Below are 25,891 nucleotides of genomic sequence, written 5' to 3'. Positions count from 1 at the left end.
TTGTATGGTGTATTGTAATCTATGGCTGTCACTTACATTTGTCTAAATGATACAAGAGATGGTTTTATTATTCTCAGAACTATATTGAACCTGGCTAGGAAAAGACAGAGAGCTTTCTTGTGCCAGACAAGATGGAGGCCGCTCAGTTATGTGGAGAGATTTAGAGAAGAAAATAAGGTAAAACTAACTTTAACAATGGTGGGGGGGTGGGGGGAGTATACAATGCTTGCACCAACACGAATGTCATCGTGAAGAGGAGATGCAGAAGATCTGTCCAAAAAAAGTTACAGAGAGGGCTCATCTGATGAAAGTAGGAATTTCCGATCCCACACAAACCCAGAGGATACATTAAAAGAAGCAGAAGAATCGCTGCTTTGTGCTGCTAATCTCATTCTGGAGAAGGCTCTGCTGTAGCAGTGGGATAGTGAAGGGAAACCCCTGAGTGTAACGCAGGATTGAAATGACGTGTAGTGTGTATAGCTACTGGAGCATAAAAAGGAGAAAAAAGTGGAAACTGGGGGGGGGGGAGGTAGGGGAGAGAAAACACACACACAATGTTTATGCACTTGAATATAATAGAACTTGATTTGTCCTAATATTGTCCATATGATGTATATTGACATAACAGATCTGGATATGAAACAGAGAATTACATAATGGTCACACACACAGTACATGGAGGGAGTGCCATGTGTTATTGCTTTCTAGTTATTTCACACACACACACTATGTTCTTGCCCTGATGGTGACTTGCACTAAGGCTATATGTTCACCACACACAAAAAAAGGGGGTGTTCTTAAAACAGGTTAGCTAATCCAATTTAGCTAATGCAGGTTAAAATAGCAGCAAAGACTTGGCAATTCAGTTAACTTAGGTGAATTCAACTACAGGCTCCCCTACAGACTTTAACCTGAATTAAAAGCGAAGTTGTCAGGTCTTCACTGCTGTTTTAACCTGACTGAGCTAGCTGGAGTTAATAACACACCTTTTTTGCAGCAAAGATATATGCAAAGCCAAGTTAACCTCACCTGCCAAGCATGTCCGTCATTTAAATGATTTTCATAATTAAAATCAATTAGAACCAAATATATTAAAAGTGCATTCAAAACCATGGGGAATTAAGCTTAAAGACCAATGATAAGAGGCTGAACAGAACATAGTGGGAGGAGAAAAGCAGTAGTACACAGAAGGCAAGATTCAATATATAACCGTCAAGAATAAAAATAATCTAACTTTTAATAACATACCAGGATAAAAAAAAGATGGCTAGATATATGGAACTGTGACCGTTTTTGAAGTTATCGGAATACAGATCTAGAAAGGAGGTCCAAATCTCCTTAAAATTCTCCCTCAGTCATTTCTCTAAGGCCACCATATCTCTTCCAGACTTGCCACATCACTCATTTCATTGTACCAGTCCCACAATCTTCAGCTGGTTTGTCAATTTCCAATTCCCTTAAAATGATTCTTTTGGCCACTACTGATGCTCGTAATAAAAATTGTTCCCAAGGTCACCTCCATCTTTTATCAACATTTCAACTCTTGCCACATTAAAACATTAACATTCTTTAGGTCCCCAGCAATGTCCGTTTATAATCATCCTTCACCTGCCGATTTTTTCTCAATGTGCCCCTGATTTAGAGTGATACCAAAATGATCACCTTTTGTTTCCCATAATCATCATCTAAAACAGCTGGAAAGGAAAACAGAAGCATACTGCATACGCAATAGCTGATCATTTGTGACACTAAGGAAAGAGAGCCAAACTTTCACTGCTACACCACTCCTGGAAGCTTGTCTAAATTAGGAATTTTTTCCACCACTCTTACTCCCCCAATGCACTTGTGACGTACTAGTGTAAAAAAGGGAGTTTGTACTGGTGAAAAATCTGGAGACTGTGAACATGAGATTTTTCTCCACAGATCCAGCCACAGCACCAGAGGGCTAGAGTCTATAAAAGTGCAGTTCTGATACACTTAAAAAGAAATATAAAATGTTGTATGGAAATCCACACAACAAAAGTCTCTCCTAATTCTGCCTCAACAACGGGAAAAAGAGAAAATGGTGAGGATGAGAATTATGGGCTGTATGATCTTAGGGAGATCTCTTAGGGAGCAAATTTTGCTGCATTGAGCAGTATTCCTGCAATTCTAGACTTGCTGGAATTTCTTTAAAGGGCCCCCCAGCCCAATTGGTAAGATGCAGCAATCACTATGCAAACAGAGGACAGGCTGCTCTGCCAACCCACCTCTTCAAAAAACTGTTTTCAGACAAACCATAGCAGAAAAGATTCTCTCTCTCTGCTCCTCTCTCATTCATCTCAGATTTTAAAGTTCACACCTCACTAATTGGGACCCCTTAAATGTTACCATCATTAAGTGCAGACATTTGCCCCACACACTCCCTGCATCCTACCCTCTTTTATTAAAAAGATACATGCACAGAGTTAAAGTTTTGCAATTAAAATAAAAGCAAAAATGCAAGGGTTCTTACAGTAACATTAACTCAGCAAGCTCACACATCCCTTATATTTTAGGGTATACATTGTATGACAGTGCTAGGTTAAGCCATGCATTTAAACCAGACACTGGTACAACCAATACATGGTTTTGATCGTGTATGTTAGATTGAGCTAGCTAACACCTCCTAAAACTGGACAAAACTCTGCAAATTGTACTTAAGCAAATGCTAAACTTGTCCACTTACAGCTTTGGTTAGTGGAGCACCCAGGCTGTAACTGGACAAGTTTAGCATTTGCTTAAGTACAACTTGCCTTGACTAGAGCTAGGCGTTAGATCACGTTAGCTAGCTAATTAATTTTACCATCACACCTTTAAATCCTAGTTCAGACAAAGCCAGAAAGTGCAACATGCTGTGTTAACATTGTTGCAGGAACCTTAAATTAATTTCCTTAAATAACCACTATTATAATATAATTATAAACCAACAAGAACGTTGCTGCAGTCTTTAGGAAGGAAATGAAATTCAGAATTTCCCTTTTGCAAACAACCTCTCTGCTTACCAACGTTGCTATATTAGAAAAGCTAAATAACAAGCAAGCTTCATCCCCATCTTCCCTCCAACAAGGTCCATTCTTCAACAGCTAAAGTGTTGGAAAGGAATAGGTTTGTTGTGAACTAGAGCAATGAGGGCTAGTCTACAGTAGTTTTCCTCCCTTCCTCCGCTAGAATTTCCTAGTAGGTGTTCAACTCCAGTGGTAGTTGCAGTGATGGACGCTCTAATGTCAACACGGACCAGGTGGTCGCCAGCAATGCCTGGACTTGCTGTGAACAGGTTTAAATGACACAGTGACATACATAAAAAGAAAAGGAGTACTTGTGGCACCTGGTGCCCTTTCTATGCAGATTGTCTAGAACAGGTCAATTTGCCCGGTATAACTACCCGTATGTAGTTTAAAAAGCAAGACTGTTGCACCTACAGGAGGGGTCCGCACTAGCTTTCTGTACTGGTGTTTGTTACACCAGTTCAAGTCTCTCTCGTGTAGACATGGCTTCACAATGACAGTCACTAGGGTCACTGCACCGGAAGAAGTGCTGCACCCATGGGACAGTTCCAAAAATGAAGACTAGTGCAGGAACAGAGAAGCCAGTTCTTCTCATAACGTTCTCTGGCTTCGCAAGCTTTGAAGTGATCTCAATTTAAGTTGGTGGAAAAATGGGTAGTGGAGGGAAGGAGGGTCAGGGAATCTCAATCCATTCCCGTCCTTCTTACACCGTAATTTACCAATGTGTGCTCTAAATATTTCTAAAAAAACCTATGAGGGGACCAAAGTAACACCTGGCCTAACTACCATATTCACAACTTCCCCTTGGGGTGAATAGACACAGAACAGTCATTGTTCCTCTATCAACCTTCAGCTATTTGTTGTCAACAAGTTGGAAACCCAGACAGCGTGTGTGTGTGTTTGGGGGGGGTGTTCCTACCCTAGACTTCATTGCCAAGGATTTTCCACTTGTGCTGCTACTGCAGCAGATCTAGCAGTAAAAGTGTGAACGTAGACAGGGCTGCACACGACCGGTTCAAGCATGAGCCCCGTTCAGAGCCAGTCTAGATCATGGGGGTCCGGAGCCCTGTTTGCAAAAGTGCCTCTCTCCACCCCTGCTATTGGGGGGACAGCGCTGGTGGTAAGTTTAGGTCAAAAATGCCTAGTTTAGACAAGGGAGGGGCATGCGAGGGAGAAATACCACCCCTGGCAGGTCTCTAGTCAGCTAACATTCCTCCTTGTTTTATATTACAAGCCGGCACTCCACAGCACCAGACCCACCACACTACCCAGAGGGGAAGTGTGATTTCAAGGACCATTAAACACAATGAAATTTTCCCCACTGAACACAATGAAATTTTCCCAGAATGTATCATAATTACAAAAATACCTGTGCTGAACCACTAAGCTGATCAGTTGAATTTACAGCACTGGATAACTTTAGAGTCCATATCCCAATTCCAGCTTGCGGCAGGCTGGTGTAGAGGTTACAGGTTATTATTTCTTACCATTTGTCTAGCACTAAACTGTGTGATAGGCAATTTACAGGCAGAAAAGACGGCAGGCCAGGTCTGTATTAAGAGCATTTGGCCAGTATGGCTATACCAGATGCTACGCCAGCAAAGCACTCATGTGGATGCAGCTTATATCAGCAAAACTGCACTTTTGCCAGTATAATTGCAGTTACGTGGGGCTTTTGCTGGCACCACTATGTCATATGAGAGGTGTTTATAATTTTTGCCAGCATAGCTACATTGGTTAGGAGTGCGGGTAAAAAACCAAATTTTATGCAGGCCCAAGTCTCATACTCAGTAAATACGTGCAACAGACTTTCTTGCCTATCACTGCAATGTTGTACATAGGAACAGTTTCCGATCCATTTTAAAATTCTCACACTTCCTATATCCAGACACAGATACTTAACGTGGAAATATAAAGCATCTCTTCCCTCAATCTGGGCCCTTTTTCTTTGGCTGGCGAGCTTGCAAGTTTTATTTATTACTTATCTTGCCATTAAGATTTAAGTCCCTTCTTGTGGATTAAGGAAGCCTTAGTGGAACACTCTGGAAAATCAAGTTCCTCAGACCAGAATGTAACAATACTTACAAAGAGCACTCACCAGATTATATACACACACCCCACCCAGAAATATAATATCCCAACACTGGGGAAAAGCAGTGGCAGTTTTTTTGTTTTGTTTTTCAGGGAGTTTGGTACATTTTGATATAGTCAGGTCCTGGGCAAGTTTCTCTCACGCATCTCTGCTACTTGACATCAACATGGTCCTGCATCGGCCCATGCTGTTCAGTCTCAGGCTTTTGCTATGCCGAGATTGCCAATGGTAACACACTAACTCTGGGTTTTGTGCTGGAAATAAAAGTGCTTTGTGGATTAAGCCGAGACCACTAAACTCATTTCACTTGTGACCTAAGGCAAAAACCAATAACCCACCAGATTTTGAACCAGGTCTCCAGAGATGAAAGGCAAGTGTATTAATGGACTCTGCAATCTGGCATCATTGATTACAATCACCTTCTCTTTTATTTACAGTACACCTCCTCTTCTTGCCGAACTCCTTTGCTGCTGTGGATGAGATGCCATTGCATAATGTCACCTTCCTAACTCTTTTCATGGACATTTAGCAGGACCCTTAGGAAGGTGCCATGCTACCTCCTGGCTGGCATGTACATCCGGTCTTCTGCCACCCAAAAGCGACATGAACGACCTGCCTATCTCCAACAAGCCAAGAATCAAAGAAATGTAGAACCACTAGGAATAACTGCATTTAGCCAGACCTAGGTCTGAGCTGGCAGAGAAGCCAGTTCTACCTTCTCACTGCCCCTAGTAAGTATCCCCTTCCCCATAACTGCAACAACTCACACTGTACTGCGTCAGACAAAAGACTTCTGTCCCCACCCCACCCCCCAAAAATCTTCAATGGATCAGGATTATTGGCAAGTTCACATGAAAAATACACACATAAGAGAAGAGACAACTGCCCGCAAGTCTAGCTGAGCCAGAGCGCAGGGTCCTTTAGCTCGGGGTTTTCTAGCACAGAAAGGCTACACAGCAAAGAATTTTGAAATCAATAGGCTAAAAGAACTAGATCCAGAAGCATAGTAAATCACGCTATTTTTAAAGGGATGAATTTAGTTTAAGATGACTTGGGGAGGGATTCAGCAGTCACTTTCTTTAGTCCTGCTTATTCATTGACTGATTTCAAGATGCTCTGTTAAAATGCTACCCCTCCCTCATTCAACAACTTAAAATGACGGGGGGAATGGGAGAAGCTCTAAATAGCAGGAAGCAATCATCATTTAAAATGAAATTGTTAAAGCCATAAAAAAATCCCTGTCTACCAACTGCCACAGTATAATGGAAGTTTAAACTGTTAATTGTACATATCTTTTTAATGCAATTTAGCCTGTCTGGGAATTACCACTCCCTACTGTAGCCAACCTGGGTGAGAGAGCTTTGTTAATAGTAATACAGGGTAGAGAGTTTATGAGGGAGTGCAGGGAATGAATTGTGGAAGGCTGATGGGGGAGTTATCTCGGAAGTGGCTTAGATGTAAAATCCGAACTTGTGGAAAAGAGAAGATTAAATTCCTTTAAAGAAGGACCAGATATCCCCACTGGCTTACCAGCCCAGGGGGAGTTCTACCTGAACCCCCTTTCAAAGGACAGTTTTAGCACCTCAAAGCCACAAGAGCGATAGAAGCTTCTGGGATCAGCCAGAGGAAACAGGGGGTAAACATAAAGCAATTATTTCATGAGATAGCCCAAGCAAGCAAGGCAGGGAGGGAGGGAGGGTGGGGGAAAGCTTCTATTAATACAAATTGGAAAGGTAATTGTAATCATTCTCCCCAGCAAAGAATTACAGGTTTGTACGTCTTTTAAAAATAAAAGGAAACGAAAACCCTGATACTAGGCTCTGCCTGTTTGTCTAGGCAGGGAGATCAATTTTTGAGAGATTACATTTTGCCTTAGCAGGAGGTGGTGGAAAATGAGGTGTTTGCCCATGTGCTTCGTTTTATTGCTCTTCATTTTACACCTCTTGTTTTAGCACCTGGAAAATTGGCACTGACATCCATTCTAAAACCAATAAATCTCTCCCTCCATTCGGGCTGCTTCCTTCTTTGCAGATGTTGGCAATCAGGTTTGTAAATTTCAAAGTCATCCATTCCATGCGCTGTAGAGAAAGGCAGGTTTATTATTGCAAAACTTGTCCCCTACCAACGCCTAATGTAACCTCAGAGTCACCTTTCCACACCCAGAAAAAAAGAAATGTAACTGAAGAAATATCTGAGTGCTGGACTGCAAGCAGCCTCCTTTCAGGCCACAAACACGGGCTACACAACACGAAGTAGCTGAAAAAGCAACATATTTTTAAATGTGCAATGAAAGAAAAATAAACAGTTGGCTGGCACATGTGCAGACCGATTCCCAGCTATATTGACTTATAAGAATTTCAACCAAAAAAAAAAAAAAAGCTATCTAAAAAAGGCAGGCACTTGAGATTAGGTTTTATGTATTAATAAGAAATAGCCCCAAAGCACTTTAGAAATTGCATCCATCCGGCTGGTAAAGGATTGATTCTTTAAAAGAGCGTAACCCGTAAAACCCCCCCTCTACACAACAGCTTTCTATCTACAGTTTTAAAAATAAAAACACTTCCAGCTACTCAGCTTTTTAACGGAGTCACACACGCAACCACAAAAATGCATCCTCAGTTAATGTGCAAAAGTTGGACATTCTGCAAGCCCCAGGGATTCATAATGCGATGTGTGTGTGTGTTATTTCTGACTGCCTCCCCTTCCCCCACTCCACTCCCCTCCCCTCCCCTATGTGGACCCCTCTCTCTCCAAGGGGTAAGGGGAGGTCTGGGAGCAGGGAATTTCTGAGAACACTAAAACTTTTCATCTGCCTTGAATCACTCCCAAAGCAACCGACTACCGCTGTAGCTCAAAACCCGGACAATAAATTACTGGGGGAGAGGGAAAGAGAAGAAGGCTCGATCGGACATTCTTAGCTTGCATTCCTTGTACATTCCCCCCATGCAATCAACGAAATAAGGCTGCTCAAAAATTAAACCATGTTGGCTTCATGTGGTATATTGGGGGTATTTATCGTCGATGCATTAAAAAAAAGCAAGCCGCCACACCGCTTGGACCGCTTTCTCTTCTCCCCCCCCCCCCCCCCGGCAGTTTCCTGGATTTTTAAAATCCAGCTGGTGTCTATTAAACAATTTACTTTTAGGTTGTTGAACCATCCTCCCCCCCGAAAAAAAATCCTGCCCTACTTAACGAACTTCCCAGGACGCCATGCAGACGCTGGGGAATGAAAGCAGAGGGGAGCCCTCAAACCCAACACAAACAGACTTTAGCAAAACAAAGCGTGTTGCAGCTATGTAACTGCCCTGCTTAGAAACTGGGGGTGGAAACTCGCCCTGTCTCCCACCCCTCCGTTAGCACCTCTTGCCATTCCGCTGAAAAGCACGAACAAGATTCTCTCCCTCACTGAAATTATCATCCACAAAACAGGAAAACCAACCAGAGAGCGATCTCGCCTTGCAATTAAAATTCAGACTTTTTTCTTCTTCTTAATACTGTTCCCGGCAAGATATTTAAATTGTTACATCTTGGGGCGGGAAGGGGGTGGTGGTATTTAGACTAGAAACCAGGTAATCCTAGTCCGGATTTGTGTTTAAACCAAAGGAAGAAGCGAGATTTCTCCTTTGTCCCAGTTTTATATAAAAATAGTTTTTTTGGGGGGGAGTGTAATCGAGCAAGTAAAATAAAATAAAAGGAGGGGAGGAGGAATCCGGAATCGAGGAAGGTGGGAGAAATCTTGGGGGTTTGTTTCAAGCAAAAAACCACGAGACAAGTTTCAAAGATATCAGTACAAAATTGTAATCAGCGGGAGAGCATTTTAGAAGGGCCTGGGACGCATTTCAGGTCCGTTTCTTCGAGGGGAGAGAAAGTAAAAAGCGCCCCAGACACCGAAATGCCTCCCTAGACTTCACACCCCACGCGCCAACCTTCCTCCTCCTCGGGGAAAATGAAACATTTTGGGAGGAGGAAAAAAATGAGATTGGATGTATTTCGTCCCGCGCCAGGGTGAGCTAGAGCCCCCGAGCCGGGACCCACCCTTCCCGGGGCTCTGCAAGGAGCTGGGGGCTTGTCCTTTCCAGCTCAGCCTCAGAGATTTAAATCACACACACCGCCAGCGGGGCCGCAAAGCGCCTTACCCGGGTGGGAATGGATGTTGATGCCCGATGCGAGGTATTTTCCAGGTGCCAGAGGGGCCGGGAGCCCCGCAGCCATGTGGCCGGCGGATGGAGCGATGCGCCCGGCTGCGCTGGCGGGTCCGACTCGGTGACTCTCCATGGCCAGCCCGGACAGCAGAGGAGGGGGAAAAGATCGGGGAAGCCCAAAATCTCTGCCATCCATCATCCACTCGCGAACTCCGAGTTGACTTTAGCTCTCCCCCCCTCCCCCCCCGTTCAGATGTTTTTTAAAACTAAGGTGTGAAAGCGTCCCATGGCGCGGTGGGGTGCTGGGGTCCTGGCGAGGCGAGCGCCCTGCAGGGGAGAGACAGACACAAACACGGCGGCGGGGGGTTACCGTCCCTCCGGTGAATTCACCCTCACATCCAAACCTCACACACGCGATTAGTCAATTTGTTTGCAAACGGAGGCTAAATGATTTAAACAGCAAGTCACCCAAAAGTTAAACTGACCCCCCCCCCCTCCAAACAACCGATATAAATCATTTTAAAAAATATCCTCGCCTTGAAGGGGGAAAAGGAGCGGGTTTGACAGAGAGAAGACCACAACGTTGCTTGGGAGACGTTGCTTGGGAGACTCCGATATTTTTGTTGCAATAACACCAGAGAGAGAATTCGGTTTAATTAAAAGAACCTTCCGCTCTGCCCCCCGCCCCACCAAAGCCAAGGGGGAGTTCAGCAAGCCCTGCTAGATCGGGTGAAAATAATTTTTGACAAATAATAAAAGCCTCACTCAGGCATTCCGGACGCTCCTGCCCCACGAATCTGGTTGAAACCAGCCACCGCAGTATATATTCTTCTCCACAATCACCAACTTTAGGTTACAAAACCGCGAAACCTCCCCTTCCCATAGATTAAAATGTCCCACTACACATTTACCCATTATCTTATCCTGAAAGTATTTAATATTTAACTTTTTAGCCCTTGAGGACTCCACTAGGTACACGCAGTTGGGGAGTTTTAAACGAAGATTATTATTGTTGTTGTTGTTTTATTATTATTAGGCTTTTAAATCGGTGTTCCTTAATCCACTTAAAATAGCTTTTGTGTGAAAGTGGATTTATTACTGAACACACGATTAAAAAAAAAAAAACCAACAACAACGATACAATTGTAATTCTGAGATTACCATGAGATGGGACTGCATCCTTGTCACGGTTTTATAAGAAACAGTATTATCCTCAGTTTCATTTTCAGTTACTGATTTACTAAGGAATATTCTTACATATTTTCTAAACCGCGGCTTGTTTGCCAATGAAATTAGCTGGGGGGGGGGAAGCTTAATTCGAGAACCCTCTTATACTTCGTAAATACTCATCACCTTTCAGTTAAAATGTTAAGATATCTAGAATTTACTGAAAGAAAAGGGGCGGTAGAGGGAAACAGGATATTTTAAATCTGTTTCCCCCCCCCTCAAATATTTATTTTCAATACCATGCAATCATTCCCATATATACGTTTTAAAGGGTACTCAAGCTGTCTAGTGAGCATAGGTTTCCAGATCAAGTGAAGAATTCTTATGTATTCCATGTTTTCTCTCCAGGGCAAATACTCAGAATTATCTGAAATAAATTGAAATTATTTCCACCCATGTCTAACCTACACATAGTTTAAAAAGAGGGAATGCACTGTCCAGAAAGCCAAAGTCGCTCAAAAGCCATTTAACATGAGTTTTCTTACCAGCTTTGTTTCTTATTTTAGCCTGGTTTTAGTTACATGTATTCCACCAGCTTTATTAAGCAGTGGCTCTTCCCCTCCTCTGGTTACCAGATGAAACATTTACTTTAAAAAAAAAAACCCCAACATAATTCTGGACATCCTTAGCTACATGTTTTCCATTTTAAGCAGGGGGTGTTGCTGCGTTGTTTTTTTTAAAAAGCCCTCCTCCTATTCGTATATTTTACAGTGGAATGAAATAACATTATGACAAAATGGACAAGTTTAGCTGACCCTTTTGATTCTAGGCTTTTTTGGTGGGGGGGGGGGAGTTAATTTATCTGCCTTCCTTCAATGTTCCAATTTCAAAACCTCCTTACTTTTCCTTCCTCTTAAACGCAGTTAAAATGGCTGCATTCCTGCTTTTAATTAAAAACAGCCCATAACCATAACATGTCTCTCTCTCTTACCTCCTTTCCAAGCCTGTATCAGCAAAGGAGAAGTTGGGGAGTCGCTTTGGAAACCTTATTTTTATTTTCGATTTTTTTTTTTTTTTTGGTGTGTGTGTCGGGGGAGGGGGTGGAGAAAGGAGGGGGCTTTTAAGTAATGAAATTGGGGTGAAATCAAAGCCAACTACACTACGGGAAGGTTTTTGGAGGGTGACGGGGGAGCGGATCCTATAGCAAAGCTATTCGCCAAAAACGCAAACCAAACCTAGTTAACTTGCTGCAAAAAAATAAATTCGAAGAATTCTACCTTTCCAGCCCCGAAGAATCCGCCTCTCTCTTCTATGCAACTCTCTTCTTTGGCATTCTTTAGCTCTTTGCCTTTGCTTTCCTCCCGTCTCAGAAATTAGATCCAAGCTAGAACAGTACTTTTTGCCCGTCTTGCCTTTTTTTGGTATAAAAATGTCCTTTTAGTCCATAAGTCGGTCTCACCCTCTCCTCCACCCTGAAAGAAAAAGGAGCACCGGCACCGATCTCTCTGCTTTCCTTTAAAATCCAGCTTTCCTGCTCCTGAGGTCTCTGCTTTTTAATAAAATCCAGGTAGCGCTGGTTTGGAGAATTCAGAATCTCCATATACAGCCCGCGATTGGAAAAGGTACATTACACAAACCCCCTTTCAAGTTCCTCTCTCTGGATCTTAAAAAAAAAAAAAAAAAAAAAAAAAAACCCTCTTTAGCAATGAAACAAGCATTGTTCCTCCCGTCCCACCCCTCTCCAAGCTGGCCAGCCAAAAATTCATAGTAAGTCTCCCATTGGCTGCTCGCCCTGCCACTCACCCTCATGTAAACACTTTGGCCCTCAGCCATTCCTATAAAACCAATTATGGACCAAGGACTCGACCCGTTTCTAGGCTCCCCTAACAGGGCTGAATGATCAAAACCGGTGGTGAGAATTTTTAGAGGCCGTTTCAAGGCTGCCCTCGCCCTCCCCCTCCCCAGTCTGGGCTGACTGATCAAAATAGAAGGTGATTGTAGCCGCAGTTCGGGTCTGTTCATTTCGCTCTATTTAGTGAAAACGCTGCGTTTAGCGAAAGTCCCCTATTTTCAGGGAACTGGGGGGGGGGCGGTTCTGATTGAAAAATAAGCTTTCAGCACCGAGGGCAAATAATGCAAGGGGGGGAGGGTTGTCCTCTTCTTTCCCCCTTCTTTCTGCAGTTGCCAGCTGGGGCTTTACTGTACTGGGAAATATTTCCCAACTTTGGGGGGGGGAAAAAAACCCTCCCCCATTTTATCATTTCAAACAGAGCTTTAATTGATTCCCAGAGAGAACGTTTGTCTTAACGGGACTGGGAGGAGAGGGGACAGAGCAGGAGTTTGTTCCAAGTACCCGTGGGCGCGCATGGGGTTGGGGAAAAACCTAAAGAATCCTTCACTGGACGGCAATCGAAGGCAGCTAATCTTTAATGTTTTCGAGAGGCCGATGAGTGTGTGTATAACCTTTTCGACAGAGGTTCCTATAGAAACATAGGTGATAAGAGCCAGCTGCAGCCCGGCTGGTTAAAATAATCCCAGAATAAATGAACATTAGAGGAGAGTAAATAGTCCCTTTATATAGCTCCTTTGAAAGCAAACAAACGCCCCCCTCCCCCCCCAAAAAAAATCCGAGCTGAAAACACGATTAAAGAGCAATGAATGATCTGTGGTCAAAAATCCCAACTGACATTTCATTTCATTTGCATTTCACTGCTGGGCTCCTACGGGACCCTTCTCCCTCCCCATTTTAATAAACATGCTTGGGCTCTGTTTTTTCCACCTCGTGTTAAATTTCAAAGACAACCTCCCCCCTTCCTCCCCATGCGAAATCTGTTTAGGTGGGAGAAACCCGGTGCTGAGCAGAGAAGAGATCTGCTCGCTGCCCTAGCTGGAGGAGAAGGCGGGGGAAGACGAGAGAGAAACCAAACGACTCTGTGTTTGATATTACAATGCCTCTTTCAGCATACTCCGTTTTCACCCTGCGTTGTTGGTCTGTTGTTGTTTTCCCCGCCTAGGAAGATGAACATGCCTTGATTTAGGGAGAGAGAGACACGGCTCCGTGTAAACGGAGAACCTGTCTCAAAATTCAGCCGCCTTCCTCACGAAAATGCGTTTAAACTATTTTTAACAGCAAGCGAGCCATGCCTTCTTTTAACCTTCAGATGCGGTCTGGAAGGCTCTGATACAGTAATGGTTAACCAATGCTGCGCGTTAGCGAGAGACATTGTAAACAGCTTTGTTTTGTTACCCCGGGTTTGGATTAAGTGCTCTACGGTTTGGTTTTTATTTTGTTGGGGGTTTTTTGTTTGTTATTTTTTTAAAAAGCCTTAGATTTAACAGTTTAGGCGTTTAAATCAGTCGAACCACCTCTTCTCCCCCAATCAAGCAGTCCTGAAATTCGTCAAGAGGTTAGAATCTCTCTTTCCCCCCTCAACTTGGGTATTTAAAGGGGGAGGGGAAATCGAATTTAATTCCAGTATAAATTAAAAACAAAAAACAAAAACAAAAAAACCCTCGAGTCCTGTAGGATAGTTTCAAGTTGCCCATAGTCAAACCGTAGCTAGCTGGTTTCTAGGCTGCCCTCTTTTGGAAGCAGAAGAGGAGGGAGAGAGACGAGGAAAGGAAGGGGGGGGAACCCCCAAACCTAAAATAGTAATGAGCTGAGAGGAAAAAGCAATTCTGTGTGTTAAAGCAAAGAAGATCTCATCCAAATTTCACCCCGGCGCCTTCTGAAACCCCAGTGAAAGGACGGCAATTTCAGCAGGACTCATCAACAGTGGATTGATCCAAAATTAGCCAAAGGATCAACAAGAAGAAAGGGGGGGGCGACGAGCAGAGAGAGAGAGAGAGGCTTGGTGGGAGGGGGAAGAGGAGGCTATTGCAAAGAAAATGAATGCAAGTCCGTGGCTTATGGCTGCCTGAACAGAATGCGGAGAGATTTTGAATGATCATTGGAGCAGCAATGAGTGACAGCTTCCCTCTGAGTTTACGCTTCTTCTTTTTTTTTCTTTTAAAATAGCGCTTTATTCCTCGAAAAGCTTGCAAATTCTACATGCAATTTAAAAAAAAAATCCACCGCTAATAAATACCCTAACGATCAAGGAGGGAGCCATCCAAGCCATTGTCTTCGGACTTCTCAACTCCTGGATTCGGAATTTTTGTTCTCCTTTAGCAGACCAAAGGGGGAAAAAATAAAAATGGCTTAATGGCTTTTATGTGGCTTTAAACGCGTACTGTATAAATGTTTATGTTCTCACACCCGGATCCTACAAGACGCTGTAATTGTGATGGTGGGGTATGTATGCAATAAATCATTTAGTTGCTAATAAAAAATTCTGCCTATTTGTCCTTAGTTTGCCAATGGCGCTTGCATTTTTCAAGTGTGTTTCTCATCAGTTGGGAAGGGAATCTGCATTTCATTAAAGCTGCAGTTTCTCTGTTGATCAATCTTTCTCTTTCCCCGCTTTGTCAGCCACCCAAAACCCCCCCAAAAGCTTTAAGCAAGAAAAATGTACTAGGTCAACTCTCAATGCAAGAAGAGCCTAGGAGCTATTTTTTAATAGCATTTTATGTCATCAAATGGTTTCCCTGACGAGGCTTTCGAGATGTTGTTATGGAGGGGAAAATGCAAAGCAAATCCCATAACACGGGCTGCCTTCCGCTGTAAACAATACTGGGTGGGTTATTTTTCCTTCCCCCTCGAAAAAAAATAAATAAGAGCTGGCTTTCCATCGCCAACTGCAATCTTGTCCTGTAGCAAATATTTAATTGCCTTGATCTTTGCCACCGATAGCGAAATCATGGATTTCTCCCTCCCCCCTTTGGTGCAGTCGGACTGATAGATACCAGCTGGGTGGAAGCCATCTTGTGGGCTGGGTGGAGTACCAGGGGAGAAAACACATTTCTTTAAAAGCCTGGTATTCTCGCCTGGGAAACTTTTCTCCCCCGCCCCCTCCCCAATATATAAGAGACCGTGGGCAATCAGCCACCTGCCAGGTTAGTAATTAACCCCTTTAAATAAAGTTACCTTTCTAGAAAGCTGCCGGTCTCAGCTCGGGGAGAAGATGCCAGACACTCTCCTAGATAGCTATGTTTTTAAATCGTGCTTTTTACGAGTGACCTTTTGTTTCCCTCTACCGTCTTCGGGGTCTGTGCCTGTTTTTCCAGCCTAAATATTTAAACCCAAGGCTCCAGAAATCCATGATTCGAATCAAGCGGAGGGAAGGAGCCATTTTCTCGTTCCCACCCCCCTTCGGTTTCTTTCAAACCGGAAAAATAACGTCTGGGTTTCTACTACTTTCAGGTCTATATAACCCACCAAACCAAACATTTCCCCTCTTCTCCCGCCTCTCTTCGGTTCTGAGTTATGTTAGTCAACTCTCTTTTTTAAAACGGAGTGTACAGAAACTCAACGGAGCGTATCCAAGTCGATTTCTTTTCTCTGCCAAAGGCACATCTGCCCTTCAAACCAGCCGACCTGCTCGGTATTTGTGTTTGCAGAATACAACTGAACCGAATTAAAGCGCATTAGGGATTTCCCTTCCCTTCATTGTTCTAATCGGCGTTAATTAGATTAGACTTTCTTTTGTTTTGCTGCTGTTTGTTATATACCGTTTACAGCGTGGGTTTGCTTTTTGAGGCACTGTACAACCGTAAACACACAATTATTCCCGGCTGGGTTGACAAAATACTTTTTTTTTTCTTATCAAAGGACACTCCAACCTTGAAGCCGACTTTCCGCTGTTTCCCCACAAAAGCCAAACCCGTTTGCCTTCAGAGGGCCCTCCTTTGTCTTCTTTTCCCTCTCCAGACCCCGGGATATGATGCTGATCTTTACCTGCTGCTTTGGAGCTAATCGGCTTTTATGAAAGAATTCCTAGCAGAAACCTAATCGCTTACCCCAGTGGTCAACACAGATGAGAAAGCCAGCCCTGGTTTTAATACTGCCCTTTGTAGTTTATCTATAGGTAGGACGGAGTACGTGTAACTTGTGTATATATTTAAATACGTGACTACACTTATTTTCACACTCACTTTAGAACACAATCGTGGTTGGTTTCATGTGGAAAAGAACCCCTTCCCCTAGCTGCTTTCTAAACTGGGGTTTATTTATTGCGCTCAAACCAGTGGGACGCTAGCAATGTGCCAGCCTGGCTCCTCAGAAACTTTTTCTTTTGGATAGTTTTTAGAACGATCTATTCTTTTTTGTTTTAAGCTTCATAGTCCTAGGAAACCTTTGAAATCTACCAACTAGTAACACCTCCTTCATGTAGAAACGTTACAGTATATAAAAGACTTAAGTGAAGCACTGGGCTGCTGCTTTTTTTAAAAAAAAAAAGATAAAGCTTTCATCTAGAAGATCAAAGGCTCCCCCCCCCCCTTGTTTTTTTGCTTGTAAGGTTGAGAATTTGAACCCGAGCGCTAGTTACAATGATTTTAGTTCTTACAGAATTTTCTCCCCCAATGTGGTCCTGCTGATTTGCTCAGAAATATATGGCCTTGGGTTTATTTGTCTTTGTTTCTTTCTGAACGTTAAGTCTAATTTAAAAAAAACAAAAACGGAGTTTGGTTCATTTTCGCTCGGCGCCTTTGGTAAATGGTCAAAATTTATTCTTCGGAAGAGCTAGTTAAGTGGGACCTCGGTAGGTTTTGCTGTAAAGACGGGTGTATGAATAAGGCGAATTAATTTCCCCCTGTCCCTCATAACCGAAGCCTTCCATGAAACAGTGTAACTAAGCAAAAAACCACTCATGTTTCTAGCAAGTCTAACAGTCATTCCAGAGCCAAATTTAGCTTGGCTAGCAAGCAGATCTGAGCAGTAAATACTTGCAGATAGAATAATTTAATCGTACAGTGGTGCCTAGCGTCAGATTATATCTTGTGCAATTCCCTTTTTTCTGTACTACGTTTTTGCAGTCCAGTGTCTAGCTGGCTTGTGAACACAGTTCTGTGTTTGGCCTACAAAAGAATGAAATGAGCTCTCTGCAATTTCGAGCCATAAATCTTCTGTTTGCTAATGGGTCTCTTCTCTTCCCGCCCCCATCCCTGAAATGAAAGTGTAGCAGTAGGGCCTCTGTTGGGTTACACTGGCCTGTTTGAGATGTCCCCTCTACCCCCTTCTCCAGCCTCCTTCACTCTAAATCAGCCCCCAAGTGGTGGTGGAGGAGGGGAGAACACAGGTTCCCAAGATAAGGGGACACTGCATGACTGAGTCGGCCAGTCCCTGACAGGATGAGTTTGATTTGCCAGGGGAGCAGTTGTTCACAAATGTATGTCTCTCCTTTACCCCTGGCAGGCTTTAGCAGAACACGTGGCAAAAAGGAAAAAAAAAAAGAAAACTGCAGAGGGGAAGGAACTTTTCCCTGCCACATGATTTCTTAAGTAGCACCTAAATGGGTGGGGTGGGGGCTCGGCTCTCACATACAAGAAGACGGTTCATTTGTTTACATGGGATTCGGTGCCTGGGCACATGTGCTTCCATCAGCTCCACCGGATCACGCAACAGGGCGAGTGTTAATAGGACTCACTCGTTTACCAGGGAAACAAATAAACAAAATGGATCTGCCATAGCTGCCCAGTGCCTGGTTAGACATTCCGGAGTGCGCCTGGGAAGTCTCCCCTGGCGGGAGCTGTCTAGGGAGGACAGTGTGTGTCAGTCAGAAAAGCCAGGGACTGGTGGTTAGGCAGGCAGCACCTCGCACGCCTTGAATGAACGCTCAGGTGCATTGCAGAACGGCCAGGTGCTTCCACCAAACCCCTGTGGGTTTCTGACACCTACTTCCATGCGCGGTTGAAAATCAAGTCACACCGCGGATTGCACCGTCCTCCCTGCAGAGCGGGCTGCCCTCTGCCCAGGGTTCTGAAAATGGAAGGGCAGCTGGCACTCGGAGGGGAGGACTGTGCCCCAGATAATACCACTGGGGTCATTTACTTACAATTTTTAGGAAATTTAATTGCCAGCTGATGAGATAGATAGAATAGTTACATGGGCCCTGGTTGCCCCAGGATAGTTTTTAAGCATGGCCAAGGCAGCCCTAACAGCTGGTGGTTTGGTTGGCTTGTAGGAAGAGGCAGAGCTACTTCAGGATAACCCCTTTTTTTAAAAAAACTTGCCAGGCCTCCTTAGCCTCTGATGGAGAAATTGCAGACGCTAACCTCACGGGCATTTCTTTTGCCCCTTCCCGGCTATATCTTTCTACCTTTTGCTGGGAACAGAATGTACTGTAACCGCATCTGCCATCAGCTGTATGTATTTATCTAGCAATAAGTCCCTCTTCTTCCTCTAACCAAGTCTCTGCAATCCCATTTCCAGAAGTGTCGGATGCTTGTGCATGCATTTCACAATGCAGTTTTAACGTGCTTACTCCACCTTTCCAGGGTGTTTTGACATGCCAAGCTATATTTAAAGTGTAGAGTCAGTGACTTTATATAGAAACCCTGACACAAATATAGAGGGAGCATAACCCACCCCCACACTAAAGCTAGGCTATCTTGTCCGGGCTTTGATCGTCGCTCAAAAATGGTTATTCCTGAAAAGATGAAGGAGTTCCATAAGCCTCAGGAGTTGTCACAAGACCAGTGGGGAGAGGGGTGGAGGAAGACTGATGGAGCTGGGCTCCATTGGAAGCTCCCCAAATGCACCGGTTGATGACACAACTTATAAACAAACTATACAACATGGAAACAAAAGGCCTAAGAGGCATGAAAAATATACACCAAGCTGAGCCTGGCCTGTGGATGGAAGCCGTCTGTGAGCAGCAGAATGGCAGCTTTCAGAAAGAGCAATTACCTGAAACTGCAGCGTGCAGGGAAGTGCCTTACCTTTGAGCCACTTTAGAAAGAAAAGGAGGACTTGTGGCACCTTAGAGACTAACAGATTTATTAGAGCATAAGCTTTCGTGAGCTACGGCTCACTTGCATCCGATGAAGTGAGCCGTAGCTCACGAAAGCTTATGCTCAAATAAATTGGTTAGTCTCTAAGGTGCCACAAGTCCTCCTGTTCTTTTTACAGATACAGACTAACACGGCTGCTATGCTGAAACCTGTCATTTAGAAAGAAAGGAGAGCAGGGCCTGCCCTCCTCAGAGAAACAAAAAAACACAGAGAGATGGGGAATTAAAATCTACCCGTCCCCTTGTAGAAATTAATATAGCAAAGCGATTGTTCCCTCCCATAACAAATCATCCCAAAAGGTGTGAAATAAAGCTGATGCTGATTTGAAAAGGAAGCGAGAATGTTAAAGCCCTTCCGGAAATGTATTAATAGGTGTAATTTGGGAGATGGGAGACGTGTCCCTACTGCTGATCACCCTTCGGATTTCTGTTATTGGACAGCTGGCTTACACAGAAGCACAACGTTCAAACCCCAGCCAAGCTCGCTTCACCCCCAACACACACACACACACACACACGCGCGCGATCCTAGGAGAGGCCACTTCCTAATTTGTAAGAAGAAACCCGCTAACCACCCTGCTGATGACGGGTGACAAATTTATAGCAAAACTTAAAATGCACGCCAGTGAGGTGGGGGTGGGTGTGCAGGTAGTTAGCGAGACACTTTGGAAATCTGTCGGGTTTATGTCTTTTTAATAGGAAAATATTCCCACTATATTAAGATTAATGGCAAAGGGCTCTTTTTTTTCTTCTAAATGCTGGCTCATTAAACCCAGCACCTCTTCCCTCTTGGCCCCGCGTGGCTACCACGTTAGGCGAGGACGAACAGGCTGTATGTATTAGAAGGAAAAGCTGGTAATGAGCACAGATGGAAAGGTAGCAAGAGCAGGCTGGAAAAATAAATACAAGTGCATTAAGAAACCCTAGAATAACAATAATTAAAAACTAAAGTATTCAAGGCAATGGGAACCTCACAGAACAGCAGGACGAGTTCCCTTTTAGGGAACCTGTCTGACCAAAAAAGAACAGGAGTCCTTGTGGCACCTTAGAGACTAACCAATTTATTTGAGTGTAAGCTTTCGTGAGCTACAGCTCACTTCATCCGATGACTAAAGTGATCAATTAGAAAAGGGGTCACTTGAAAGAGGCTGGTGTCAATTTAAAATTCCCTCTAGACTCTTTATTCTAAATTCAAGGTGCAACAATGCCTCAGTTAAGCAGTAAGAAAAGGAGGACTTGTGGCACCTTAGAGACTAACCAATTTATTAGAGCATAAGCTTTCGTGAGCTACAGCTTCATCAGTTAAGCAGTGTTATGCAGCACCCATGTCAGCACAAGGTCCTGTTGACGGGACCCTTTTGGCAGGATTCTAGGTACATTAATGCTCTGCAGAGCATAGCAAGCTTGCCTTTTAAAATGTTGGTTTATGGCTTAGATCAACCATTCCAGGTTCCTTCATCGACATCTAACAATTCTATCAACATGGCCAGTTTGCAAATCTAATTTTGCTTTTAATATTTGCTTTAAAATATCCCCCCCCCCGCCGCCACACACACACAGACACACAGGTGTTCCCTAGGGCACCCGTAGAAATACCTTTACTATTTGTAATATGTATGTTAGTTTAAATCCTATCCCATCAAACTAATTTTTAATGGCTTTTGTTGGAACACTTACCATAGATTTTTAACTAAAAGGTGTTAAACAGTTTTACTTTTAGAGATGCCTAATATACAAAGAACACTGTGCCATCGGTGCTGGATCTAGGGGTGCTGACTTGAAGTAGCAATAACAACCCAAATACATGGTTTCTGCCCTCATCACCCCACCCCCACTGAAAAAAATTGTTCCAGCACCACTGCACTGTGTACGGACACATTCATCCACACCTAGTGTTCTTTATAGTGATACTAATCATACTTGATGGCTGAGCTCTCCCATTATCTCGGAGTTCATGCGGGTTGAGATGTGAGAACTCACCAGTTATACGTGTACCATGGGAGGGAACACTGTATGTCATTCTCTCTAGTGATGAAAAAGGTCAGAAGTGAGCTCACCGATCCAGGTGTCTTTTTATAGGTACCTGTGTTTACACAGAGAGAGAATAAAGGGCACGTTCATGGGCAGATACTGTTGTGTTTTTATTGAAAGTTGCTGGGGTCATAATCCATGGCCACACCAACTCTGCCCAACAGATGAAGTATCAGCCTTCTAATAAGCATGCTTTATGTGTATGTCAGGGCTGTTCTTTAAATCTATAATCCCCCAACTACATATACACCGGATATCAAGTTTAAAAACTGTACCCAGGCAATCACTACATTCTCCAATGATCTCACACAAAAAAATGATTTAAAAAAGCCCTCCATATCACTCAGGGGTGAACACTTTTCACAAAAAGAAAAGGAGGACTTGTGGCACCTTAGAGACTAACCAATTTATTTGAGCATGAGCTTTCACGAAAGCTCATGCTCAAATAAATTGGTTAGTCTCTAAGGTGCCACAAGTCCTCCTTTTCTTTTTGCGAATACAGAGTAACACGGCTGCTACTCTGAAACTTTTCACAAAGTGATCGCTCCATATCTGACTTTTCAGTCCTCATCCTCGAACCAGGACAACACCTTCAAAAGACAAGCCTGGGAGCTTAAATACATAATTATGCTAGTCAGACACTAAAACTCATGGATTTAAAGACACTGGATTTAGGGTTAATTACAAACAATCTGTAACCCACTAACCCCTTTTTTTTTTTTGGCAGAGGTGTTAACTGGCCACTTCACCTTGAATGGTCTCTTGCAGTATGTGTTAACCACTCATGATAAACAATCTGTTCCACCTTGTAGTGTGCTGTGACATTCTGATCACCTTTCCCAGCCCTGAAGAAGCTTGAAAGCTTTGTCTCTTTCACCAATACAAGCTGGTCCAATAAAAGATACTACCTCACCCGCCTTGGCCCAGTCATTTAAATCTCCCTGCCTTTTCTGATCCGCTCTGTGGGTGTCTGATTGGGCACTTTTGAAGATGTGCTGCAGACGTTTAGAATTTCTAATTTGGGTTAAACACTTGAACATGAGTCTGGCATCATCTTCTGAAACAATATAGTCTTTTGTTGCAGTGGAAGATCTCACAATGTAAAATACAAGGGGTAAAAAGCCTGTAATTGAGAAGCATCTTTTCCTACATGGTACACATACGAGGCAGACAGTGTATCTTACCTTTGTTATTTTACAAACAAAAGTAAAACTTTCACCTAATGTCAGAAAAATATATAGGATATCAGCCAACTGTGAATTCCAAGACTAAAATTACTGCTTGGATTCTTAGGATATTGACCTAGCTCATCTATTTTTAAAACCAGTCTAATACAAGGAGAATGCAATTACGTCTTTCACTAGGAAACGCTTTCTTTTAGCAGAGAAATGTAAAACATTTTCTATCCAAATTTTCAGTCTCTATAGAACTCAGGGTTATAATAGGGCTCAATATGATAGTTTAACACAATTGTGTGTCCAGGCAAATGGGTATTCTCACTCCTGAATGGCAAGATTTTTATGTCATCACAGTGAATTAGATATTTTTTTCTTGAACTGCCTGTCAGTTAAGCCAAGAGCATGTGTGTTCCTGGGGTAGGAGGTGTATGTGAGTGAGAGATACCACAAGTATTATATAAATATTTCAAATATATCTAGTTTGCTTTAAACTTTTTCCCATCTCCAATCCCACAACAGCTGCAGGTATTTTAATATGCATACAAAACTGATTTTAAAAGGGGGGAAAAAATCTTCACAACTGCTCTTGCCATTTGGATGGTGGGGAACATTAGCAGGGCATGTTAAAGGAGACATTAAGAACGGTGCTTGGGAGATCAGACAGCATTTACTCAGCAGGAAACACCGAGAAAGAAGTTGAGGAGTTAGCTGCAGAGTTCTGTGTCTTTGCTCTGTCTTTCTTAAAATTCACTTCTCCTATCTGGTGCTATTTAAACAAACCAAACACCCTACGAACTGGAAAATCCAGATTTGCAACATCACTCTGAGAAAGCAGCCTTCCTAAATTAAAAATACACACACACACACAAGCTGTTTCTGCCCAAGGTTAAATTCCAGCATGCACATTTTTACAGCAAATCGAAGATAGTATTTCTCAAAATAAAGAGCTCCATGGAAGGCTTGTGGAAGTAAATAAGTGCATGTTTACCTGAAAATGTACTCTCTGAAGCCTGATCAGTAACCTTGGGGCACTTGAATTTTGGTCCCTTAAAATACACACATACACACACACAAACATGCTCCCTCCCTCCCTCCGTTTGGCTCAGGCAGCCATGTAAGCCCAGCGCCTAGAGCAAAAGCCTGAAAGAAAGGGTTAAACCAGAAAGGTCCACGGAACAGTTCACATATGGTCATAAATAAAACATATTGGAAGCGCCTGGGGGAGGGGGTGAATTCGAGTCACCAGTTTCAGCATCCGTTTGGTGTACACACACTACGTATTTTGCTTTTGTGCCGGAGAGAAACTCCAAGACGGTCCAGAGCCAGCTCTAGGCACCTACAGACAGCAGCACTGCATCCAAACTGGGCTTCAGAACAGCCCAGTGTCTACCTTCTTGGCAGAGGGAAGCCAGTTAGATAATATCCATATGAATAAGCAAGTCCCTGACCCTGAGACTCCTTAGATAGGGGCTGACTAGCAAACTGGTGACTAGAGTTCAGTGTGATAGAGAGCAAGTGTGGCCTAGTGGTTCCAGCAGGAAACTCCTGCATTATGCCCCCCACCTCTGCCACTGAGTTGCTGTGTGACCTGGTGTAACTTACTCTCCATGGGGACAAACAGGCAAACATTGCCTTCAATGCTACTACTCTGGGTAATAACCATTGTGCTCTGTAGCGTTTGAAAATCAAGCCCATCGTGCCTCAGTTTCTCCATCTTAAAATGGGAATAATACTGCCTACCTTCCCAGGAGCATTGTGATTATTTATTTAATACTTGTAAATGTACTTTTAAATCTCTAGATAAAAGGCACTATATAAGCACAGAGTATTAATACTATGAAATAGCTTATGCTTTTAACAGCTGCTAATGGCTTTAAGGGTCGTTATGCTGGGCTTGTAGAAATTCCAAGAAAATCAAATTCTGAATCTGCCAAAGGAAACGAGCAAGGGGCTCAGTAGAAAACTCTTGCTTGCAAGGAAACTTTGAAGCAAGCATGCGATCCTGGCTTGAAAACCACATGTTAAATGCTGGTCATGCCACTTGACCAGTCTGAAAAATCAAACCCACTAACAGATTACCATGAGAGTTTGTCTGGAGCATGGCACATCCAGACAGGTTCAGTAATGAATGGACGAGTTTTATTACAAGAACAATCCTAATCAAAGCAGATGCTCTTCTGCTTCTTTCTAGGTTGCTCCAGAAGTAATATCGATAACCAGTCACTTTAGTTCAGATTTCAGTAGTTTTCCAACTAAATTCCTTAAACAGCTCATCTCTATACTTCAGATTTTAAAAGACAGGGAAGCAAGCACAACTCCTATTCTGGCTCTAGGTAGTCTGCTGCAGAGGGATGCTTTCCTGTTTCTATATTTATAGTTCCCTTTTGCATACATTGTTCCAAAATTTATTTGCCTTCCTTTAACTTTTTGCCAAATGTTCCTGAACAACTGCCATCATTAAGGGGCCTCCTCCCCCTCACGATGTATGACAGGGGGCAGTTGAAACTGCATGATAAGATCATGCTGAAGGGATGGAGGTGATGTGCGGGATGGAAAAGTCCAGTAAGCCAATAATACCGCCGACTGAATAGCCACCAACAGCCCCTTCAGCCTAACTCCATGCTTTTGAATACAGAGAGTGTTAAGGGATAACCTGACTGGAGGGATGCTCCAGCTACTTCACACAATCCATACCCCTAGAGACCCTTGGCACCCTTGGTGTGGTAAACTGCAATGCTGATTACTGCAGATGGGGCCCAGCCAGTGGCCACATGGCATTTCTGGGGTGTATCTAGAGTCACCAAGAGTGTAGTGATAACCAGATGTCCAGTGCAGCCTCGATTATTCAGCCATCCTGGGGAAACCTTTGAGTAACTTTAGCTAATCAAGATTTTAGATAACAGAGAGACCTGGAAAAAAGAAAAGGAGTACTTGTGGCACCTTAGAGACTAACAAATTTATTTGAGCATAAGCTTTCATGAGCTACAGCTCACTTCATGGGATGCATTCAGTGGGAAATACAGTGGGGAGATTTATATACACAGAGAACATGAAACAGTGGGTGTTACCATACACACCTGGCACTTCATAGATGTCAGGGGACAGGTCTCTGTTGTGGATAAGAGAGATTTGGGGTGAAAAGGAGCTCAAATCATCCCGGCTGAACAAAAGATACATTATTTCAAAGAAGATACCTCAAAATAGACCCCCAAGCGGGCCTTGTGATTATTGGTGACACACTGCAGGCATGTTGCCATCAGAAAGAGGGTACCAAATAGTAAAAATAGCTATTAGAAAAGTTTCAAATAAACAGCTCCCAGCCACTATATTGCAAAACAAAACTTCAGGGAGGCATGTGGTAGTT

The 25,891-nt window shown here is 43.3% G+C and overlaps 1 protein-coding gene across 9 annotated transcripts in view; it reads right to left on the bottom strand.

The window, feature by feature from the left end:
- TNRC18 (trinucleotide repeat containing 18) overlaps positions 1–12,067 on the bottom strand; it is an 89,605-nt gene extending 77,538 nt beyond the window's left edge. For 7 of the 9 annotated variants that reach the window (XM_084642059.1, XM_084642060.1, XM_084642066.1 and 4 more), the window contains exons 1-2: positions 11,705–12,066; positions 9,255–9,587 (exon numbers count right to left, since the gene is read on the bottom strand). In XM_084642059.1, the coding sequence (XP_084498185.1) occupies positions 9,255–9,459 (205 nt within the window). In that variant the 5' untranslated portion in view covers positions 9,460–9,587; positions 11,705–12,066. Of the gene's footprint in view, positions 1–9,254; positions 9,588–11,704 lie in introns of all 9 variants that reach the window. The other 2 variants (XM_084642062.1, XM_084642067.1) reach the window with 2 other exon arrangements.
- Positions 12,068–25,891: the final 13,824 nt, after the last annotated feature.

The sequence above is a fragment of the Lepidochelys olivacea genome (assembly GCF_965140295.1).
Source record: "Lepidochelys olivacea isolate rLepOli2 genome assembly, chromosome: 10".
Classification (NCBI taxonomy): domain Eukaryota; kingdom Metazoa; phylum Chordata; order Testudines; family Cheloniidae; genus Lepidochelys; species Lepidochelys olivacea.
The sequence above is the reverse complement of the archived record's forward strand: the minus strand, read 5'-3'. Positions and strand labels throughout refer to the sequence as shown.